The sequence below is a fragment of the Nymphalis io genome, chromosome 1, assembly GCF_905147045.1.
Source record: "Nymphalis io chromosome 1, ilAglIoxx1.1, whole genome shotgun sequence".
Lineage (NCBI taxonomy): Eukaryota > Metazoa > Arthropoda > Insecta > Lepidoptera > Nymphalidae > Nymphalis > Nymphalis io.
In genome coordinates this window covers 8,349,226-8,371,393 of record NC_065888.1, presented here as the reverse complement: position 1 = coordinate 8,371,393, position 22,168 = coordinate 8,349,226, and the positions used below count along the sequence as shown (strand labels likewise).

The 22,168-nt window shown below is 30.9% G+C and overlaps 1 protein-coding gene across 3 annotated transcripts; it reads left to right on the top strand.

Moving 5' to 3' along the window:
• Positions 1-244: 244 nt before the first annotated feature.
• On the top strand, positions 245-22,131 carry LOC126770172 (long-chain-fatty-acid--CoA ligase ACSBG2). 3 transcript variants are annotated; one of them, XM_050489447.1, is made up of 16 exons: positions 245-390; positions 6,775-6,874; positions 7,899-8,103; positions 8,530-8,664; positions 9,784-9,985; positions 10,887-10,988; positions 12,630-12,779; positions 14,719-14,828; positions 16,023-16,163; positions 16,423-16,488; positions 18,120-18,338; positions 18,610-18,844; positions 19,298-19,438; positions 20,156-20,281; positions 21,273-21,393; positions 21,879-22,131. In XM_050489447.1, the coding sequence occupies exons 1-16, from the start codon at positions 352-354 to the stop codon at positions 21,953-21,955; spliced, it is 2,169 nt and encodes a 722-aa protein (XP_050345404.1). In that variant the 5' UTR covers positions 245-351; the 3' UTR covers positions 21,956-22,131. The 3 variants fall into 3 exon arrangements, with proteins under 3 accessions (XP_050345404.1, XP_050345486.1, XP_050345576.1); XM_050489619.1 differs by lacking the exon at positions 245-390 and adding an exon at positions 542-781; XM_050489529.1 differs by lacking the exon at positions 16,423-16,488.
• The last annotated feature ends 37 nt before the right edge of the window (positions 22,132-22,168 follow it).

Below are 22,168 nucleotides of genomic sequence, written 5' to 3'. Positions count from 1 at the left end.
TTCATCGTTATAAGTATAATGAACTAAGCATAGTTGAACAAAAATCCAAGTTAAAATATTTTTTACGTGATGTAAATAATATAAGAACCTATATATGTTACAATCTTATTTTTAAGACTGTAAAAATGCGACTTATATTGCATTAATAAATGTATAAGATTAGATTATGCATTAACTAGATTATACAGTAATTTTCAAGTAAATACGTATCAATTATCAATACTGATAGCCATAGCCAGTTAGTAATTTATCAGCGTTTCAGTGGGAGAAAAACAAGTTGTTCGAGTAGACGACGTACATTTTGTCTTCTGCACGGTCATCTGTCTGTACTGACCGCAGATCTTCACCTCCATGGATGCGGACAGTGAACAGAAAAACGACACGATTACGGTATGCAATTTCAGTTTAAAATATTGATAATAGTGATATGTAAAAGTCAAAGAGGCTATAGTAGATATCTGTATAAAACAGATGTTCGAAATTGTTCATGCACAGCTCTCTGCCAATGGTGAACTTTACACCGTCGTGTGGTGTGATAGGGCAAATCGCCAGTTGGCTGGCGCACTTGTATCGTCGCGGTCGCCGTAAATTTGTAATCCATACTTTTCGTACTCGTCTTGAACTTACGTATTATAATTCGATTTCGGTTTAAAGCTTATTCATTTTATATTCTACAAAAACGAATTGATATCGAGATGTTTAATTTAATTATGTGAATTGAAAAGTGCTATTTTAGTGTTGTAAATATAAAAAAAACTGAGGATTTATTAGCAATTTACCGGTAAGACAATTTTCCTGAATCATTTATATATAAGCAATTTTAAAACGTTATATTACTTTGCGGTTATTCTATAATACAATAAATGTAAAATTTGTTTTGCATTCCGAGCAAATTAGGCATATTATAATTTATACTGTAAATGTTTATCTACTATTATTATTAAAAATATTTTTATTTTTTTTATTCTTAAGCTATAAAATAACAATTATAAAAAACGGTGTACCCTTATATTGGATTTACTTTAGCTGTAATTGAATTGTATGTTTTCTATACTATTTTGGTCGTCTAAAGCGCACGCGGCTAGATACTTACGTCACTAGTTAGTCAGAGTCGAACGATACCTCTGATAAACCCGTTACGCCCGTTATCTGACCGCTTTTGCCGAAATTTACACAACACTGTTGTTTATATTATATAATCTATAAATTCCTGTTACATTTTTTGTCACTGCTCTATTAAATAATAAAATTGATACAATTGTATGTTTTTTTGCCAATTTTCATAATGTACGAGTATGAAACTTCTAGCAATTTTGTTATTAACTCTTAATGTATCTTACTATCATATTATTCATTTTTGAATTTAAATAATTCCATGATAAGTGAGTAGGTATCTGTTTATAATTAGATATCAATCTTTTTTTAGTACAATAGTTAATACTGAATGTACCTACATCGATAAAAGTAGTATACTTAAAAAGGCAAATATTTTTATGGAGAACCACATTATTACATTTTTTATATGCAAGGTATTTTTCCAATCAATGATAATTAGTCGACTGTTGTATGAACTGATATATAATTATTATTTTAAGTGACTGTCAAAGGTGACGAAAATATGTTGTTTGTGAAAGTCTGATAAAAAACAATTTATCAAAAGAGTGGTTTTTTTTTTGACGAATACATAAAATCATTCAGCCAATCATAGTCCAATTTGAGTTGGGCTACTTCCAAGGGGTGCCCATATTGCATATTGCATCCAGTCGTTGCTGACATCGTTAGCCCTTGTCACTTCAGTCTGCTATGCAAATTCAAATAACATGTCTCTCGGAAAGATTCGTTTAGCACTATATCCAGTCCAACCCGGCGTCTTGAAGACGTCTTCCAACGTACGAGGTATGCGTGAAAAATGTCCCGATGATCGTTTTTTACCGTCATATAGATAGTACGAGATACGATACCAGAAATATATACCCTCATCTGTTATTTGATGATCAAAAAGCTTATAATTATGTATGTACATTGATAAATCGCAAATGGGTTGCCTAGCTAAATCACAGGCCAACACTGTTAATTAATGTTAACTTTAATTAACTTTTTATACCAACTTCCCCGATTTGTTATTGATTAAAATAGCACATTAGTCGAGAGAATTTTACAGAATAAATTGGAAAAGTATACCAAAATATAGTTGTCTACTTTATCTTTAGCACAACTATAAATTTGCAAGGTACAAACAGATACCTAAACAGGCGTAGTTAATATACCCTCATCAGTTATTTAATCGATTTTTTTATGAAATGAAAGGTTATTTTACTCCCTATTCATCAGTTAAGGTGCCTTGTCAAAAATGTGTCACATCCATGATATTCACGCTTCTCAGTCACTCGCCCACCTCGAACTTAAGCATTTTTAAGAATTAAAATAGATGTCAACGTAACTTAGACTAAGAGGTCTCAGCGATCGAGGTGACATATTATACGCAAAAAGTGTATTTGATAATCAACAAAAACTATTCACAGACTCTTTTATATTAATCTTCGGTGCTTAGCACAATCTTTTGAGCATTAAATGTGCTTCATAATACTGTGGCCAGTTCAAAACCCGGCCTGCTTTAAAGACGGAAATTAGCCAAACCATCTAGCGAGACGACCGAGAATTTCCTGGAGAAGTTTCAATAGTTTTTCAAGAGGAGTTTTTATACCTATTATTTCTTTATGAAGCATACTATAAACTCGTTTCCATTATAAATTCTCTATATTTGTTAGCTTTTTTAGGGTTCTATCATCACCCGAATCTTTACTGCATTTAAGCTGATCAAGAAACTCTTCTTCTATCCATTAAAGCACTCTTATCTAGTTCAAGCTTAGATGTAACAATTCCATTAATTTTAACTCCTAACTTGCAAGTTTAAATGTTTGTGTAATATTACCTTAAAAGTTGCTAATGTGGAACAAAAACCTTTATTGAAACAGTAATAAACTAACAAGTTCATCTCTAAATATTTTTATTAACGAAAACTTCATTGCACGCTATTGTTAAAAAAAAATACTTATTAGATTACTTTACTCTGTATGGGATTAAGAACTTAAATGATAGACTAATTCCTCTACATAAGCCACTCGATAAGCCACTCCGGAAGTCAAGACTATATAACTACGTAAAACACGTAGGTATCATAAATTATAATTCTTCAAATTAAAAGCAGTCGACATATAGTCTTAGAGATGGAGACAGAAAATACGCAGTTATAAGTAGGACAACCTGCCCTAGTTGCAGTAATGGACTTGGTAGTATTTTAAGTAGGACAACACTTCAGGGGTCGATAACGTAATTAATTAACAGAAAATTGTCATGTTTGCTGGGCGTATTTACAGTTTTATTTGATCAAGTTACATAACTTCCAAAAATTTTGGTAAAACTTTTTTCTTATATTTTCCGATATTGATAAAAATAAAGTCGTAGCTAGCAAAATGCCGTACTTAGGTGTCTATCTATAGGTGAGGATTATACCCCGCCAAGTGTCTTTAGCATATGCTAAAGACACTTGGCGGGGTACAGGACAGAACTCGTATATTTAAAGCCTTTAATAATAATCATCATATCATATTGTTGTCGGAATAGTCGGTCATAAGTAGATGTAATAACTCAGCATACAGAAAATTTTATTAACAAAACTAATTCATTCCACCCAAAAGACCTGTTATTTGTATGTTTATAAATTAACATTAAGGCCTTAAATAAATACAAATAAAAATTAAAAATAGTTACTGTACAAATCGTGACCGCTACCGACCACCATTTAATGGCGGCAAGAATGCTAGCAGAATTTTCCCTTTGAATCGCAATTCCGAATCTCTGGGTGAAAAATGAACGTGTAATATTTTTGATGAAATTTTTGCACTATTACTCCAATGTCCAAGCGTTTCATGTAATAAATTGTAAAAAATAACTTGGAAATATCTGTCCCTATCTTCAGGTTTATCAACTTTTTACCGTAGGACAGTTGATAAGCTTGACCACAATGAAGTCAGTGGTTTGTGTTGTAAATTAGATAAAAACGGAATATTTATACTTACGCCGTTGCCTGCTTGTCACACTAAGATGGTTCAAATGTAGTGTCAATCATAACTTGTGACTATTATTATTATTATAACATGACTTTTTCAGCTTAAAAAACTTAAACAAGTTTAAAATCTCTTCGTTATCAATACATAAATACTATTATCAAATAACAATATGCTTACCTTGACCGACAAAAAGGCGACATTTAAAAGTAAATTGTATTATATCTGTAACAAAAATATGAATATAATTATTTAATAGGTTTTATTATTATATTAAAGAATGACAAAAAGGTAAAGTTTCTAGGGTATAGCACATCTTTTTTGTGTGCTTATTAATTAAAGCACAGTTTATATAAAAACGCCTAATTAACCAAAATGATTTTATTAAATTATACTAATCATATTTTCACGATAATAATATTATATAGATAATTTAAGGCTTGACAACAGAAACTGTTTACGTAATTACGTTATCCTGATACGAATTTAAATTATGTCACAGATAATTATTTATTTAATGAACCATGACTTTGATTTTTATGTTATTTATTTACGTATATTTTTATTTATTTAAGCTGTAACTGTAATTGTTGAAATGTCTGCTTGCGTTAGATTAATTGCAACGAAAATTAATGACTTTTTTAATTATAAAATTTAAGCTAACACTTTATACAATAATGTAATTAATTAAGTTAAGTGCTTTAATTATTTTGCATTTACGTCAATACCTTTAATTGACGTCATATCAGATATAATAATTGATTAAGATAAAAAATATTTTATAGTAATATAACGAAATTAACATCGAACCACTGTGTTTGTCTTATCACGATGTTTTAATACCTAGGTATATAAAAATTATATGTAGCTGTTATTATAAAGGGATATGTTGCGTTGCAGTAACTTAAAATAGATACTACGTAAGGTCAAAAAAGATGAACACGTTTCTAAGTCATCGGAATAATTATAACGCTTCGTGAAAGATTGTTTTTCAAACATATTGTTGTGATAAATGGATCATGTTTGTATAATAAATAAAAAAAAAAAAAAAATGATAAGCATATTTTTAATTCAGACTTATAATTAATCAGACTTTTTAGAAGTTTTTTTCAACACAAACAGTATATATTTAATTGTACAATAATTTAAAATAACACGTTCTAAACAAATCCTTGTACGTCAATAGGTACGTTGTATTATTTTATATTTGTTGTTATACCTATTTACGTACGTTGTACGTAAATAGGTATCTATTTACTTTGTAAGTAAAATCAGGGTTTGATTATTATTTATTTGTCTAAATAGAGCACTGCGCTTCAGCCGCAACAAAAGTGACAAGCCAAATATAAAATTAAAATGCTCGTGCGTAAAATGCACGCAAGTATCCGTAACTTCTATTGTTTTACGTATAGCTACATCATGATCAATGTACACGTGATGAGTGTTGCCAGTATTGAATTATTTATAAACGTCCTCTTATTATTCCTGTACATTTTTATAGCGCAAATTGTTATTTTTGGTCAGCCAAATTAAATCACAGAAGGCGATTACTTTAGAATGACCTTTTCGACACCGAGCAACCGTGACGAACTTTTAAGCTTATCAGCTTAAAATTGCTCAACGAGATATCGTATCGAGCAATTTTTTAATATAAATATATGCACTCGGGCTTTTTATCTAAAAAAATATATATTCTATATTTTGACTAAAAAATAATTATTACTAAAAATAATTTATTTACATAAGAAAAATAAAATTTCGACCAATGGGCCACTAGTACTAAAAGATCAAGAAATTTTAGTTAATAGATCAAGATATTTTAAGTAAATTTTTGCCAATACATGTTTAATGTGTAATAAATTTTCTTTCCTCTTCTTACAATGAATACTAAAATAATGTACAAATATTTTCGATGTTCACATATTTAATGTACCTGTTGATAACAATTTAATTGATCATAAAATACAAAATTCGTGGTTTGTGTTTTATAATTTTATATGATATAAACTTGCTCACGATAGTATATTGTAATTACCGTGGGAACACTTATATTACTAAAATAATTACAAAAGACAATTGATGTTTAATTATTATTAATTGATTAACGCTTGGCTAAGACTTTGTACCTACAAATACGATTGCTCGACGCAATTATTTCTTGAAAAATATAGGAAGATATTATAATATAGAGCCGACTGACACCTTGCTTCATACATACATCTAAATTTATTCTAAAACCTTTAATATAATCGTACAATCTACGAGGTTAGCCGAAACAGTATTAAGAAATAGTAATAAATTGTTATTATTATTATTTCTAATATTACATTAAAAATAACCATAAATACGTTATAATTAAACCTGAGGTGTCGAGATCATAATGATCGTAATTATAACAAATCCCCTTCCTATCAGACCCACTTCTAAATGAGATTTTAAATCGATTTTCATATGTACATTGGCAGCTTGCGTCTAGGTACTCGATTATACTATCTTTAGATTATCACTACAGATATATAATTTTCCTGCACTTATTTAATACTAAGGTATGTTTCTCTTACTTTATATCTTTTAAGCCTTAATATTGCAACGATAAAGCGCAGCAGGAGACAACGTAAAATACTGATAAGGATAATCACATTTGCAGTTATAAATATTACATTTTCAGTTTCAGCATATCATTTACAAAAGTTTTTTTTTTTTTCAGGCCGCACCACCTGTGATCTGTGTTGAAAACGGCGAAGATATTGTTAAAGTCAGCAACATGCAGGTCCCAAACGGAATCGATCATCAAAAATATTTAAATGGTAAGTATAATTTTAAATGTTAGGTAAATACCATAAATATTTTGTCCATAATGACCTAAAATGTTGGAAAACTGTTATGCGAAAAGTAAATTCGCATTCTCCACTATTTCTACAAACTATTTTGTACAGCACATATTTTATTTTTGAACTAGTCATTTATGAAGTTGAAAAACTAAAAAGTGTGCATTTGAAAATTTTGCTATCGTTCCGAATCAAAAACCTGTATGAGCATCAAATGAAAGTTCGCCATATGTGTGCAACCATCAAACTGTTCAACCAACCCACATTGGAGCAGTACGGTAAAATAAGGTTAAACCCTCAAGTGGAAAGGTTTTTGTGTGTTTGCCAAGTTGTAGGACAATCATCAAAAGCATCTTAAATTAGACGAACAAATGATTATTTATTATTGTATTTAATTATTATTTTTTTCATATCCTTTTAAAAAAATATTTATTAATGTTAGTTCATGAATTATATGTATTTAGGTACATTTGTATTACTGCAACAAATCGTTATTTGCCTTGGATAAGGTCTCAGTATGCAAAGACGAACATGAAGTGCTAACATCCTGTAACATGTTTCACTTAAATATAACTAAACAAAATTATTTTAATGTATAAAGATAATTTTTTTGAAGCTTTTTTCGATATCATCCCAAGATATAATATTAATGCCTAATGTATTAAATAGAAATAGATCTATTCTATAAAAATGTTTTGCACATACATTCTTATATTAAGCTTGAACACTATAAACACTTCTAACTCTTACAGTTTGAAGTTATAAAAAATATAATATAGTATATATATTTTCAATCCTTTCGATTTAAATTGTTTGTCTGAACTACATTAAAAATATACAGTAACAGTAACAACCTGTTAATATTCCACTGCTGGGCTAAGGCCTACTCTCCCTTTTGAGGAGAAGGTTTTGGAACTTATTCCACCACGCGACTCCAATGCGGGTTGGTAGAATATCACCGTGCAATATCTAAAGCAAATAAACATCATATTATTTTATTTAGGACCAGACCAGATTATACCAAGTGACAGTTTCACAAGCTGCACACCCGGAGGTTATGTTAAAATTCGGATGGGATCACGTGGACCTGCTGCAGAGCCTCCAGTCTCAGTGCCTGGTCTCTTAAACAGAATTGTCGCTCGGTACCCCAACGACATTGCTTTAGCTACTAAAAAACAAGACGGAAAATGGCATAAAATAACATTTAAGTGAGTACAAGCTTAGAATTAATGTTTCACTTCATAATATATTGTATAATAGAGAACTAAAAACATTTAAAAGTAACAATGTTGTTTGCAATTATTATTTTAATAATAATTTTACATGCTCTCTAGAAACCTTAATAAGTGATCTTGTTATACATAAATATAAATATGAAGATAACAGTATTAAACACGAGAAGGCAAAACCCTGCTTTCATATACTTAATTTTTGTTTATAATTACTTCATCTCGAGCCGATGATATCGTGCCAGTTAAGAGAAACATCGTGATGAAGCGTGAATGGAATTTTTTTATTTTGAAATTAGATCCTAAATCTTTTAATCTTTTTAGCAGTTGAGAAGAAATTTGTCCAGCATTTGAACATTTACGATGTCGATATTAAGATAATTCTATCATAATATTTGTTTTCAGACAATATCAAGACCGCATTCGTACAATTGCAAAAGGTTTCATCAAATTAGGTCTAGAACGGTTTCACTCCGTCTGCATTTTAGGATTTAACTCGGAACAATGGTACATCGCTGACCTTGCTGCCATACACGCAGGGTGAGTACAAAAATGTTTATCGTTGGTATTATTATCAACATGTCTCTAGTTTCTTATATCTCTTAATATTCATGCATACTTACGTATGTATTGATTACTAAGCGCATCTGGCATATACCCCACTCAAACAGCCCACTGTTAAATTTTATAGATCTAATCAAAGACATTAAAATGATTTCAGACAAATACCAATTTTACTTACTATTTAGACATATTCCTAAACGCTTTTAATTTAGATTTTATATCGCGACTTAATCTTATCGAATTATTATGTACCCAACCTTAAGGTTACCTGGATTGCTGTCTTATAGATAAGGCCGCTTGTACACCTTCATTGAGTTTGTTCTATGATTAAGTTTCATTGTTGGACTATAAAGTACATCTGTTTTGTATTCAAATAAATACTTCATGCATTTAGTTGAATATGAGTTATTTCATATTTTATTAATATTATAAAACTCAACGTTATGTATGTTTGGGTTCAAATTAATTATTAGGTAATTTCAAACCAAAAGTTTAGGTGTAAAATGTACAGTTTTTAGAAACAAACATAGGAACACTAAGGCAAATAGACAATACTCTAAAATCATATTTATGTCACTTTTATTTTTTATTTTGTAATAATAAACTACAAAAAAGGTTTTTAAATGTTTGTTTATACGAGTAAAATCATTTACAAAGAATTGGTAAATCACTTACACCAGACATCGTTTTAATGGAAACTTTGATATTTGATAAAAACTACTATTTAATATCTTATCACGAACTTTATCTAGTTCGATCAATGACCCTATATTTAAACTGATTATAGCTTTACTTTAAGTATATGATCAATATCTTTTAATTATATTTAAAATGCTAATAGTAATTTAGAAATATTAGATAAAATAATTTTACTGACTGATTGATAATCGTTTTTAAAGTTCTTACGCAGTTTTGTTTAAGTATTCTATAAAAATATTTATTATTTATTGTACTTTAAGTGTTAGTTTTTTTTTTTAATGGAAAAACCCCATAATTTCCAATCATAATGCTTATTTCAATGGATATTTCGATCAAAACAAACGGAAACTTGTTTCGATACTTGAATACATAAGTAACATTATGATTTTATTTCAGAGGTTATGCTGCTGGTATTTATACGACGAATTCCGCGGAAGCATGTTTCCACTGCTTGGAGACATCTCGAGCGAACATTTGCGCTGTACAGGATAAGAAGCAGTTAGATAAAATACTGTCAATACAGAGTCGCTTAAAACATCTTAAAGCAATCGTGCAATGGGAGGGGCCGGTGGACACTTCTGTCCCTGGAGTGTACAGCGTAAGTAATGATAATTAAAGATGCGTAAATTGCGACTTTTATGTTTTGGCGATAATAGATCAATACCATTCCGCTTTGCGTGCGAGGTGCTAATAACCACATCACAAGGTTTGGTTGAAATTTACCATCATCATATTATCTCTTGATTTCGAACACTGAAATATTATAGTCCAAAAGTATTTGCGCAAACACTAATATTATAACATACCGTCAATATATTGGCCCAATGGTATGTTGGATCATATGATCCAACATACCATTGGGCCAATATATTATGGTAGTATATACTACCTGACGGAAATCAAATTAAAATCAACCTCTTTACGTTATATCCAAGGTGACGTAACATTGCTTACTTCCTAAGTCTGAGTACCAATTACAATACCTAGCTATTGATAATTTCTTAAAAGAAAAGCCCATTGACGTTGCTTGGTAAGATCCAGGATATATACCCAACACTTCTGGACTGCATTATTAGCAAGTCGCTATTATGATAGCAAAAAGTACCAACCATTGAGGTAGAAATTATCAATTTCTAACTTAATCTACTTCCCAAATATAAATATTTGTATCGCTGCGGTCCTTTTGAGGATTCAGTGAGTCAGTAAACAGGAGTTTGGGACCAAACAATATCAAGTCTCATGGTTGACAGTGCGCTACTATTGTAACAACATTCCTGATGCATCTTACAATGACAATGTCTATGGAGCGATAATACTTGACATTTCATTATCATTACAAGAATTTTTTAACAATAAGTCGCGTTATTTCATCTGTCGACCAATGAAAATCGCGAATATAGCTGTTAATTCGACTGTATGATGATCATGGGAGGCCTTAATTTTACACAAAAAATTAAATTACCTAAAATGGATGCCTACATGTTTATTTATGTTTTCAGTGGGAACAAGTAATGGAAATGGGGTCTAAAGAGCCGGACACGCAACTCAACAACATATTGAAATCTATTTCTGTAAACGAATGCTGCACACTCGTTTATACTGTAAGTATATTTTTGTCTTTATAATATAAAAAGGAAAACTTATAAATCTGCATACAAACTTATTATTTGTCATTTGTTACTTACTCACTTATCAAAATCGGACCGCAATTCTTATCAAAAATAGTTATTTAAATTGTTGATAGCAATACCATAAAATTCGATTGTGTATTAATATTCAAGGCCGATTTAAGGTCATTCATTTTACAGTTTAATTCTAAAAGTAGTGAAATAATGCATAAATCAAATATCATTATTAATCTCAATAAACTGATAGTGACATCGTACGATTTGATGTAAAATTAGATTAACTTTACCGAAATAATTTTGATTACGAATACATGCATACTATCTTAACGGAGTATCGATTAATATATTACGATTACAATTAATACCATATATTACTCATATCAGGATAATAATTTGATATTTATTGAACGTTTAAAAATAACCTGTTGATTATCGAGAGATAGAATTTCTTAAGTGACTACCGGACTGCGGAAGCATGTTTCCACTGCTTGGTATGTGGTAATTTTGAAATATTGCAAAATCATGTGTCTGTGTTTACTTGGACCTCGTGCAAGCCCGTTTACACGGGTACATACCACCTACTCATTAGATATCCTATCGCCACACAATAAGCATTGTTGTGTTCCGGTTTGAAAGATGAGTGAGCCAGCGTGACTACAAGGACGAGGGTCATATTCTTATCCTAGTTCCCAAGATTTGTGGCGCATTAGCGATGTAAGGAGTGGTTAATGTTTCTTAATGTCAATGTCTATGAGCGATAGTGACTACTTACGACCAGGTTTGCCGGTCCGTATTCCTGTATATAAAACAAAATATGGTAATTTTTAAATATTACAAAAATGATTGTTTTATTGTATTTGACATCATTTGAAACTTAAATAAAAATGCTTAATATAATCAAGAATAAATGATAAGTTGAATGTTAAAATGTTAAGAACTGATAACTTTTAATTAAAAAAGAAGGTAAAATAATTGTTCACGGCATGTATAATTATCTCTTACATAAATACATACATTCATTCGAGCGTTACGTTTGTTCAAACTCCATTTTCTCAAGGTTTTCTTTTGAAATGCTTAACAATTATGTAAACTTAGAACAATGATTAATAATTTTTTTGCAATAAATTTTATTATTTATTAATATATCTATTATTTAATCTTAAAATATAGAATTCTTCATCATTGAGTCTCTGCGGCCTTCCGATAAAGATTTAATGTTACGTATTGAAAGTGTTTCCTATTAAAAAAAAGATAATAATGTAATAATTACCTTCTTCTCCTAGTACGTAATTACGTGGCTTATAATTTATTATTATTATCATTTACTAAAATCTCGAAATTGAAGACTATGTGATTAAAAAAAACGTATTCGTGTGTAAATAAATGATAAAAATTGTCTTTTCAAATTAAGATAAAATTATCAATTTTTTTTAATATCTGGCAATCATGACGCGGTAACCAATTGTTACCTAACATTTTAAAAATTGTAATTCTTTACTTTGAGAAAACATTGCACATTTTATTCAATCACAAAATATAATTACGAATTAAACAATAATTTTATATATTAGTAATGTATTTATTTTTTAACAAATATACCTAATTTATTTCCAGTCCGGAACAGTGGGTCAACCAAAGGCTGTGATGCTCTCTCACGACAACCTCACGTGGGACGCATTCACAATATCAGAAAGAGTTCGCGACTTGAGGCCGACCGACGAGTGTCTTGTTTCCTTCTTACCTCTTAGTCACGTCGCTGCTCAGGTAAAAATTGAAATATATCTAAACTGTGTGAAACTGTCATAATCATTATCATCATTCATCAGAATCTGTGAATTATTACGTACACACTACACCTATGGTGGCTGTATAGTGCAATACAAGAATTGCAAGTTGTTCTACGCCTTGCGCGGATATATGTTTCGGCGGATAGATTGGTCTTACTAATACTTACTGATACTCCTATTTTATGTAATTCTTCCACTGATTACTAATCCTTCGCCAATTTCCCATTATAATAATACAATATAGAATATTAGTTTTTAAGTTCCTCCAGATCGATTTCGGCCACGGCCACCTGCGCAGGACATATTATAGTGCACAAGTGTGTACGCAAACACAGATGAACTCTCTATTCCCTAACTCTCGTTCCCTAACGTGCTTTCCGAGGAACGGGAGTGTACACACTACCAACTTCCAGACTCCAGGCTGTTATTGAGAATTTTTATTGGCCCCACATGGGATTTGAACCCAGGAATTCCGGGTCTGGGGCCTTACATTTAGCCACTAGACTAACGAGGCAGCCTCAAACTAAAATAATCACTTATCCGTAATTTTTTAATTTATGTATTTAAAATAAGTAAAATTAAAACGAAAATGAATCAGCCTGTGAGGTTCCAAGAACCTTGAATGTGCCGGAATTCTTTTAAGAAACAACTGATCGTTAATACTTTCATTAATCTGTCTCGTGATTATTTTTGATAACGCTTAAGTACACGCAGAAATAAAGATATACAATTATCGTGTTGCGATAGCAATGCCTTGACCTTAACTTGCACCTCCTGTAATATGAATGTCATTAATCATGATTACAGTATTAAAGATTACTGTGGATCTGTTTTCAAAACGATAAAATTATAGCATTATTTACTACTGCCTGTATAGATATTTGTGTTTTGTTGATACCTTAATAATATTCGAAAATTATATAATATTAGATACTAACTTCGCAGCCACACTTCACGTCAGATATTTTGTACCTTTTTTGTACCCCTGACGCCTCGCGTGCAAAATTTTATATCGATCTATTGAGATGTTAAGACGTGAAAGCGTAAAAAACTAATTCACTTTCGCATATATAATATTGGTTACGATAGTTAGGATGACATCGGTTTAGGTTTTTAAGATTCAGTTGTCCTAAACGGAATTCCCATAGCTGTGTACCTATTTGTTTTATAAATAAAGCACAATATGAAATAGCCAATTTCCTCAACAATATATGTGTGTTTAATCGATATTTGTGACGCATGTTGTGCCGATAGAAAATCTTAATGTAAACATATTATACTTTAAGGAACGTGGTTGTATTTCTCTTAAAAAAACTTAATTAAATAAACCAGCAAAGCGTATTCTCTCACGGAACTCTATATTATTATTCTATCAAGGTTTTATAATTAACATATTATAATGCAAACTAATTTTTAAATACGTCGTAGCAACAAAAACTTTGCCTTGTTAAAATAATTTACATGTATGAACATAGTAGTTTTAAAAATGTTTTTGTAACATTTAACGCTAATAAATTGTAGATATACGACTTAAAATACATAATATTACAGTTTATTTTATAGTAGCACTAAATTTTATTTTATAAGTTGATCGCATCGAAAGAAAATACTAAGTCAGACTATTATGGGCTATACCTAAGAACAAATAATTAAAATTTAGCAAACCCGTGCAAATGTGAAGTAGGTATATTTAATAAAAACATTGGATGTTTTACTGAAAAATAAAAGAATTCCAACATTTTAAGAAGGAAAAGAATGAGAAAGTGTTAAAAAAAAGTCTAAGATATAAAATACTTAGCCGAATATATAGAGCAGTTGTTATCGTACATAATGTGCATATAATACGATTATGCACGGCACACAACAGCTTTTCTTGACTGAGTAATTCTTTAATTACATACATTATTGTTTACCAGGTGGTGGACATTTATACGACACTGATAAATGCGGTGACTGTGTATTTCGCACAACCAGATGCCTTGAAGGGGAGTCTCGTTGAGACATTAAAAGAAGTTCGACCGACGAGGTGAGTGATTCAACTTTGCAATTGAATTTCTTTTACTACTCCGTCTTTATAGAATAAAAAACTATCGACATGAGATTCTCTGAGTTTGGCTAAGAGATCCTGTTGATTAGTGGGTTTAATAATGAAATATTAATATTAAAACAAATTTTCTGCTGCAAGTTTATATCTCGAATATTTTTCTGTTCCACATATTTTCTTGTAAGTTTTAGATTATGAAACTAATTTTAACTACATAATATTTTATTTTAAATAAAACATAATTTTTTGACTAATAAAATATAGTATTATTACTCATTTACATTTTTCGTTAGCTTCATGGCATTTTTGCAAATTAGTTTAGAAGAACAAGTACAGTAAATTATCATATGTAAATTTTCATATATTTTATTAATCAATAGTACGTAAAGATATATTATTAAAGTGTTGGCGCTAACAGCGTTATATATTTCCAAGCGAGCGTTCAGTATAGCTATTTCATAACATCATCGACGCCTGACCTTGCCTTGTTTTTGCTCGGCCGCCATAATTGCGTTATCAATTTCATGTGTTAAAATAGTAAGTAAAAAAATGGTGAACCCTTAAAAGGCTCAATTAATTAATAAACGTGATAATTGTCTATGAATGTATCAAAGTATTTGCGAAAAGATTTTAACTTTGTGATAAATTATACTGTAATTATTTAATTTTAAGAATTTATTTTTGTATTCATTACTCTTTTATTGTAATAAATTGCAACTTGGCTTAAACACAATAATAAGATGATATTGTGACGGATATTATAATTTAACAAAAATGATTATAAGGTATTTTTAAAAATATACTATTTTAATACGATTTTTTTTAAAGTTATTCCAAGTTAAAACAATTATTACGGATCTTTATTATCAAAATGTCGACTTTCTCAAATGAAGTACTGGAATGTACTGAAATGTAAGTACTAAATGTGTAACAAGTTTTGGCTTTTTGTAAGAATACATTGACAATTTTATTCTATCTTCCTCCCTCCATACCGATTTCGGCCACGGCGGCCAATCTCAAGAGAGATTGGCTAACTGCACCTGCGCAAACACAGGTATACCTACTCTCTATAACCAGAGGAAATCACATAAATATACTGAAATATAAAAACACATTACTCGTATATTCTAGTTGTTTAAATTTTTCTTTTATTTATATTATAATATTCATTAACAGATTCTTAGCGGTACCGCGAGTATGGGAAAAAATGCACGAGAAGATCATGGCAGTGGGAGCATCCAGCGGCACCTTAAAGCGTTACATAGCAACCTGGGCTAAAGACAAAGGAACACAGCACCACTTAGCGAGAATCAACGGGTATGAATATAAAAATTAAACTTAATTATAAATTTATACGCATATTAATGCAGACATAACATGTTGAGTATGATCTTTTTAGGCAATATTGTAAATAAAATAATTTGTATGTATATATTTAGAAACTAAAAATTTAACTCATAACAAACAAGTGCTCAAAATACGATCTTAATGACTCTGAGACAAGGCTTTCTCTCCTAATAGAAATATTGGTGAATGAATATTTTACTTGCTTATGTGCTTCCATACATTCTACTAGCGCCCTCTCAGCTGAGATGTCAGGTCTGCCGATAGACTTCACTCTCGCCGAAATGATTAAGTATTGGTATGTGGCGTGATGTTGCCCCGTTTTTGATAAACACAGTAGTGGCTGTAGCATCCCGTACACCAACCTCTACCTTACATTATTAATATATTTTTTAACAATTATATAAAACTAATGGAAATAGTTGAGAATTTCTAGTGATTTTTATTGACGAATCATTATTCAACTACATTGTCAGTATGCTCACATCCAATACCACGTAGTGCTTGCACAAAGATACGCTCACTTATCGTTTATTTTTGTTATTTATAATTTAAGAAATGTTATTTAATCCATACTGTCATGTCATAAAATTCAAGATTTTTTGGTAGTTTAACACACTTATCTTACTTAGGATCTATTAATCTGATTTGAAATTATTTTTTTGCTTTAAATATTCTATTTATTAAGAAAGGTTATAGACTATATAAAATCGGATAATGGATCGGATCAGTAGTGTAATAGCTAGTTATAAAATATAAAATAGGTAGCGGACCGATCCCTACTTATAAACCTCGCTTAAAACTCAAACATACTATAACGCGACTGCTACACATGCGATCTCTAACAAACTTACGATTTTCATATCACCAAAAGTTCCTTACATCGTTGAGCGATTGCGGTTGTAATTTAATATAAAGTATTATATATTTACACATGAAACATTTATTTAACATACGTGATTGACACACGGATTCCAGTAATCTTTATGAGGGCATTAGTAAAACTTTAGATTAACATTTAAATATCTATAGTATTAAAAGATTATTGAAAAATATTTTTGTTGTGTCGATGTTTATGGCGATTATGTAACAACCTTAACAAAAAAATAACTCCTTACGAAAAATGGTAATTTATATTTCACACTGATGGTTATTGTTGTACCTCCTTCATAGTCGGCTGATAGAATTTGCCTTCATACCGTAAGTTCGACTTTTGTTTCAACCGTAGAGCGAAAAAGCGACAGGCGGTTGCGTAAATCAATACTATATCTCCTCGCTTTATAAATCAGTAATTCTAATGCTATAATTTGAATGGTAAATAAAATACTTATTTTAAATAAATAATGTAAATCGAAGTCCGCATAATACATGACTGGCAGATGTAAACATTACGTTGCACTTCACACAGTTGTGTTGCATGAAAACACACATTTGTTTACGTAGCGTGAGTCGTAGAAGCAACTTCTCAATTACACATTACCTTAATTGTGACCCTCTGTAGTTAATAGCTTTGTATTGTAGACTTAGTCGCATTTTTTATTAGAAGAAAAATATTGCACAAATTCCTGATATTACTTATAGTGTTGTTACCTTTCTTTATCGCTAGCCATTATATATATGTATATATTTTTATTTTTAAGGTTTTAACTGGATGTATAACAATGATGACATATTCGTATAAAATATTATAATCGAGTGATTATAAACAATTACAATAGATTGAAATGTGTTCCGTATGAGGAGAAGTGGAAAACGTTTACCGCGCAAAAATGCAATTAAAATATTATTATTTGCCTTTTATTGAGCTTAAGAATATAAACTATACTTGGATTTAATATTTATGTATCTCTTCTTGTGTCATATTATCCTCGAAAGTATATTACGCATATTAGTTAAGCAACCGTTTTTTATGTAAAATTTTCATAACAGGCAAGATGGCACCTCGTGCGGATACAAAATGGCTAAGTCATTGGTGTTCAGCAAAGTGCGCGAAAACCTCGGACTTGATCGCTGCACCACCTTCGTGACGGCTGCCGCACCTCTTTCGCCCGAAATCAAAAAGTTCTTCATGTCTCTTGATATACCAATCATGGACGCCTTCGGCATGAGCGAAGCTGCTGGAGCCCATACCCTCAGCATATACCCCAAGTGAGTGCGCAATATTACAATTATAATATGCACATCAAATCAAAAAAATTAATGACGAGGAGAATATTTGGCATAATAGAATAATTACGATAACAGATCGTTAATCGTTGTCTTATAAAATTAATATTGTAGCAACGCCAAAAAATCGACATTTTTGTTGGAAATTATTACAAGAAAAAACTGGTCACGCTGGATCCCATATCCGAATTATATGCAAAGGAATTTATGAATTTAGTCAGCCAAAAATGAAAGCTTCAATATTTTTTATCAGATTCAAACTGGACTCATCGGGCGAAATCCTCGATGGCACTGAAACTAAATTCGACGGTTCGTCGAGCGTCAACGGTCCCGGCGAAATCTTTATGCGGGGTCGGCACGTGTTCATGGGTTACCTCCACGATGAGGAGAAGACCAGAGCCACCGTTGACGACGAAGGCTGGCTGCACTCGGGGGATGTGGGCAGATTGGACAGCAACAACTTGCTATACATCACGGGCAGAATAAAGGTAAGGAAATCGGAAACTTTTAACTGTACGAAAAGTATTATTAAGTGCAACGATTTTACAAGCACTATTGAATCGTAATTTTACTTGATTAAATTAAATGTAAAGGTACCACCAGTTCGTAATGTAGACTCTATCGAGAATAACCGACAAGAATCTCAGACCTCTTACCCATTATCGTTATGTCATTTATATTTCTTTATTATATAATGTCTGATATAACTTTATTTAATATAAATGCAATGTTTTTCATAAAAAAAGTAACACTAAGATGAACATATTTGCAAAAAAAATATTTTTCAACTATGAGCCACATTGTTCATGTACCAAGATAATGGATAATAACAATAAAATCCATTGATTATCTAAATACTATAATATTATCCTGAAGCGATAAGTAGAGGCTTAAGTTATTTTTGAGGCTTAGGCTAATTGAGATATATTTTTTTATTACAGGAATTACTGATAACAGCGGGTGGTGAAAATATTGCGCCGGTTTTGATTGAACAAACCGTCCAATCTGAACTATTACACGTCGGATACGCTGTGCTTATTGGAGACAAACGAAAATTCCTTTCCATTTTACTCACACTAAAGGTTAGTCTAGTAAAATATTTTTGTGATGAAATAAATACAGTACAGTAACAGCCTGTTAATATCCCACTGCTGGGCTAAGGCCTCCTCTCCCTATTAAGGAGAAGGTTTGGAGCTTATTCCACCACGCTGCTCCAATGCGGGTTGGTAGAATACACATGTGGCAGAATTTCAATGAAATTAGACACATGCAGGTTTCCTCACGATGTTTTCCGATGAAATAAATAATTAGGTTTAAATACAACAACGCAGTTACTGAAATAATATTTAACAAAAAACAACAATGCTTATTATAATTATGAGATATAAAAATAATTTGATTATTACAATAAAAATTTAAGATTGCAAGTTATGTAAGTTCGCTTTTCATATCTGACAATGTTATATATTTCTTGCTATTCTTAACTCTTATTATAATGTTGTAATATATCGCTCGAATGATAATTATTAAATACAAATTTCCATTGCGATTTCTTCAGAAATGACGAATTTGCATACAAACTTTCATCCCTTCACTACCTTACTTTCCACTACCTTAGGGTTGCAATTTTCAAAAATCTTCTTTAGTACTAACCTAATATGTAAAGGAACCCGTAAGCAAATTTTCTTGGTGCTAGCCCCAATAGTTAGAGCTGTGCGTATATATGTCAGTCAGTTATTCTTTAATTTAGATAAAGTACATTAAATAATCTATTCCTTAATAAAATTGTTTTATTTAAGGCGAAAGTCAATAGTAACACCGGCGATGCACTCGATGAACTGGACACAGAAACAAAGAAGTGGGTGGCGAACCTTGGAAGCAAGGCGACTACAATTAGCGAGATTGTCCGTACCAAAGATCCACTTGTAAGTAATAAATTTTAAATAATAAATTTATTTATTCTCTCCCACAGACAATAATAAATTTAAATTTTTTTTTTATAATATATATATAAAGTTATATGTGGGAGACAGGAGCCCAAACTAGGTTGCCCTGTGTTAAGGGTAAGTATATGAAAATTACTAAACAAACATTTCATAATATATAATCACTGCTTTTTATCGCCTTTACCTATGAGTACATAAATATAAATATTATATGAATACAAAGTATGACATTCAATAAATATAATCTAAACGTTGATGGGAAAACTATCAACTTTACAGCTAAACAGTGCTGTCTTTTTCTTTCAAGTGACAATTTAGTTATGACGGAAAGAGATAAAGCTTTTTTTATTTAGACGTATATATTTTCCAGTGTCATACTTAGCAACTACTTCGTTTATTTTATCATACATGTAAAATTATACATATGTTTCAATTTGCTTGGAAAACATACATTCACAATACCTTATTTAAACTTAACACATAAACTCTATGGCACTTGCTTGGGTTTGAACGTGCTACCCAGAATTAAAATTCACGTATTCTATTCACTGGACTTAAACCAATATAAAAATAGTTGATGCAGTACAGTAACAGCCTGTTAATGTCCCATTGCTGGGCTAAGGCCTCCTCTCCCTTTTGAGGAGAAGGTTTGGAGCTTATTCCACCACGCTGCTCCAATGCGGGTTGGTAGAATACACATGTGCCATAATTTCAATGATATTAGACACATGTAGGTTTCCTTACGATGTTTGCCTACACCGTCCAGCACGAGATGAATTATAATCACAAATTAAGCATATGAAAATTCAGTGGTGCTTGCCCGGGTTTGAACCCCCGATCGTCGGTTAAGATTCACGCGTTCTAATCACTAGGCCATCTCGGCTTTTGATGATGCCAGTTGATGAAGACATGGATATAATTTTAAATAAATGTAATGCGAACCAAGTTTATATATCGTTTTTTTTTTCAGGTACATAAGGCTATAGAAGAAGGTATTGCACGTGCAAACAAGCAGGCTATTTCAAATGCGCAAAAGATTCAGAAGTTTGCTATTCTCCCCGCCGATTTTTCTTTGAATACCGGGGAATTAGGTGAGTTTAGCACTCGACACATAATTATACTATTCAATTGATAACATTTAATTTTTTCAACAGATATATATTATGACATAAATTGAAACTAGATATAAAATGGGTCTCATGTTATCCTTTTTTCGATTTTTTTTAGTTTTCATTCATAATTTTTACTTTGAATTGTTTCATTCTGAACAGACGTAAATGCCAAATGACGTCACACACATGGCATAATGACCTAACCTTACAAGATCTTTTTTTTTAAATATTCATCCAAGGATAGTATAATAAAGAAACTATATTTATCTATTTTTGTTTTGATTCTTAACCAAAGAGCACTGACATGACAAAGAGGTTCTATATCGATTTTAGTGTTTCTATAGAATTTTCCATAGAGAAAATAGGTTTACGAATAACATAACATTAAACTGGTTGTATAACATATACAAATGATCCTTATAAACATGTGTTGTTTACTTATTAATTTCATTTAATAATTTCAGGACCAACATTAAAGATAAAAAGAAATGTTGTATACGAGAAGTACAAGGACATTATTGAAGGTTTCTACAAGGAATAAATTTTAGAATGTATTTAATTTTACTAGGAAGTGGGATGAAGCGAATAAATTTATACAATTATGCTGTTGCTCAAATAGATATAATAGTTCAAAGCTGTTGTGATTGGTCTTTGACGTGGTGTAAATATTTTTGTTACTAAATATATACCTAGTTTTGAAAGAAAAGTCTTTTAATTGTTTTTAACCCTTTATTTTCGATTAAAATTGAATTTT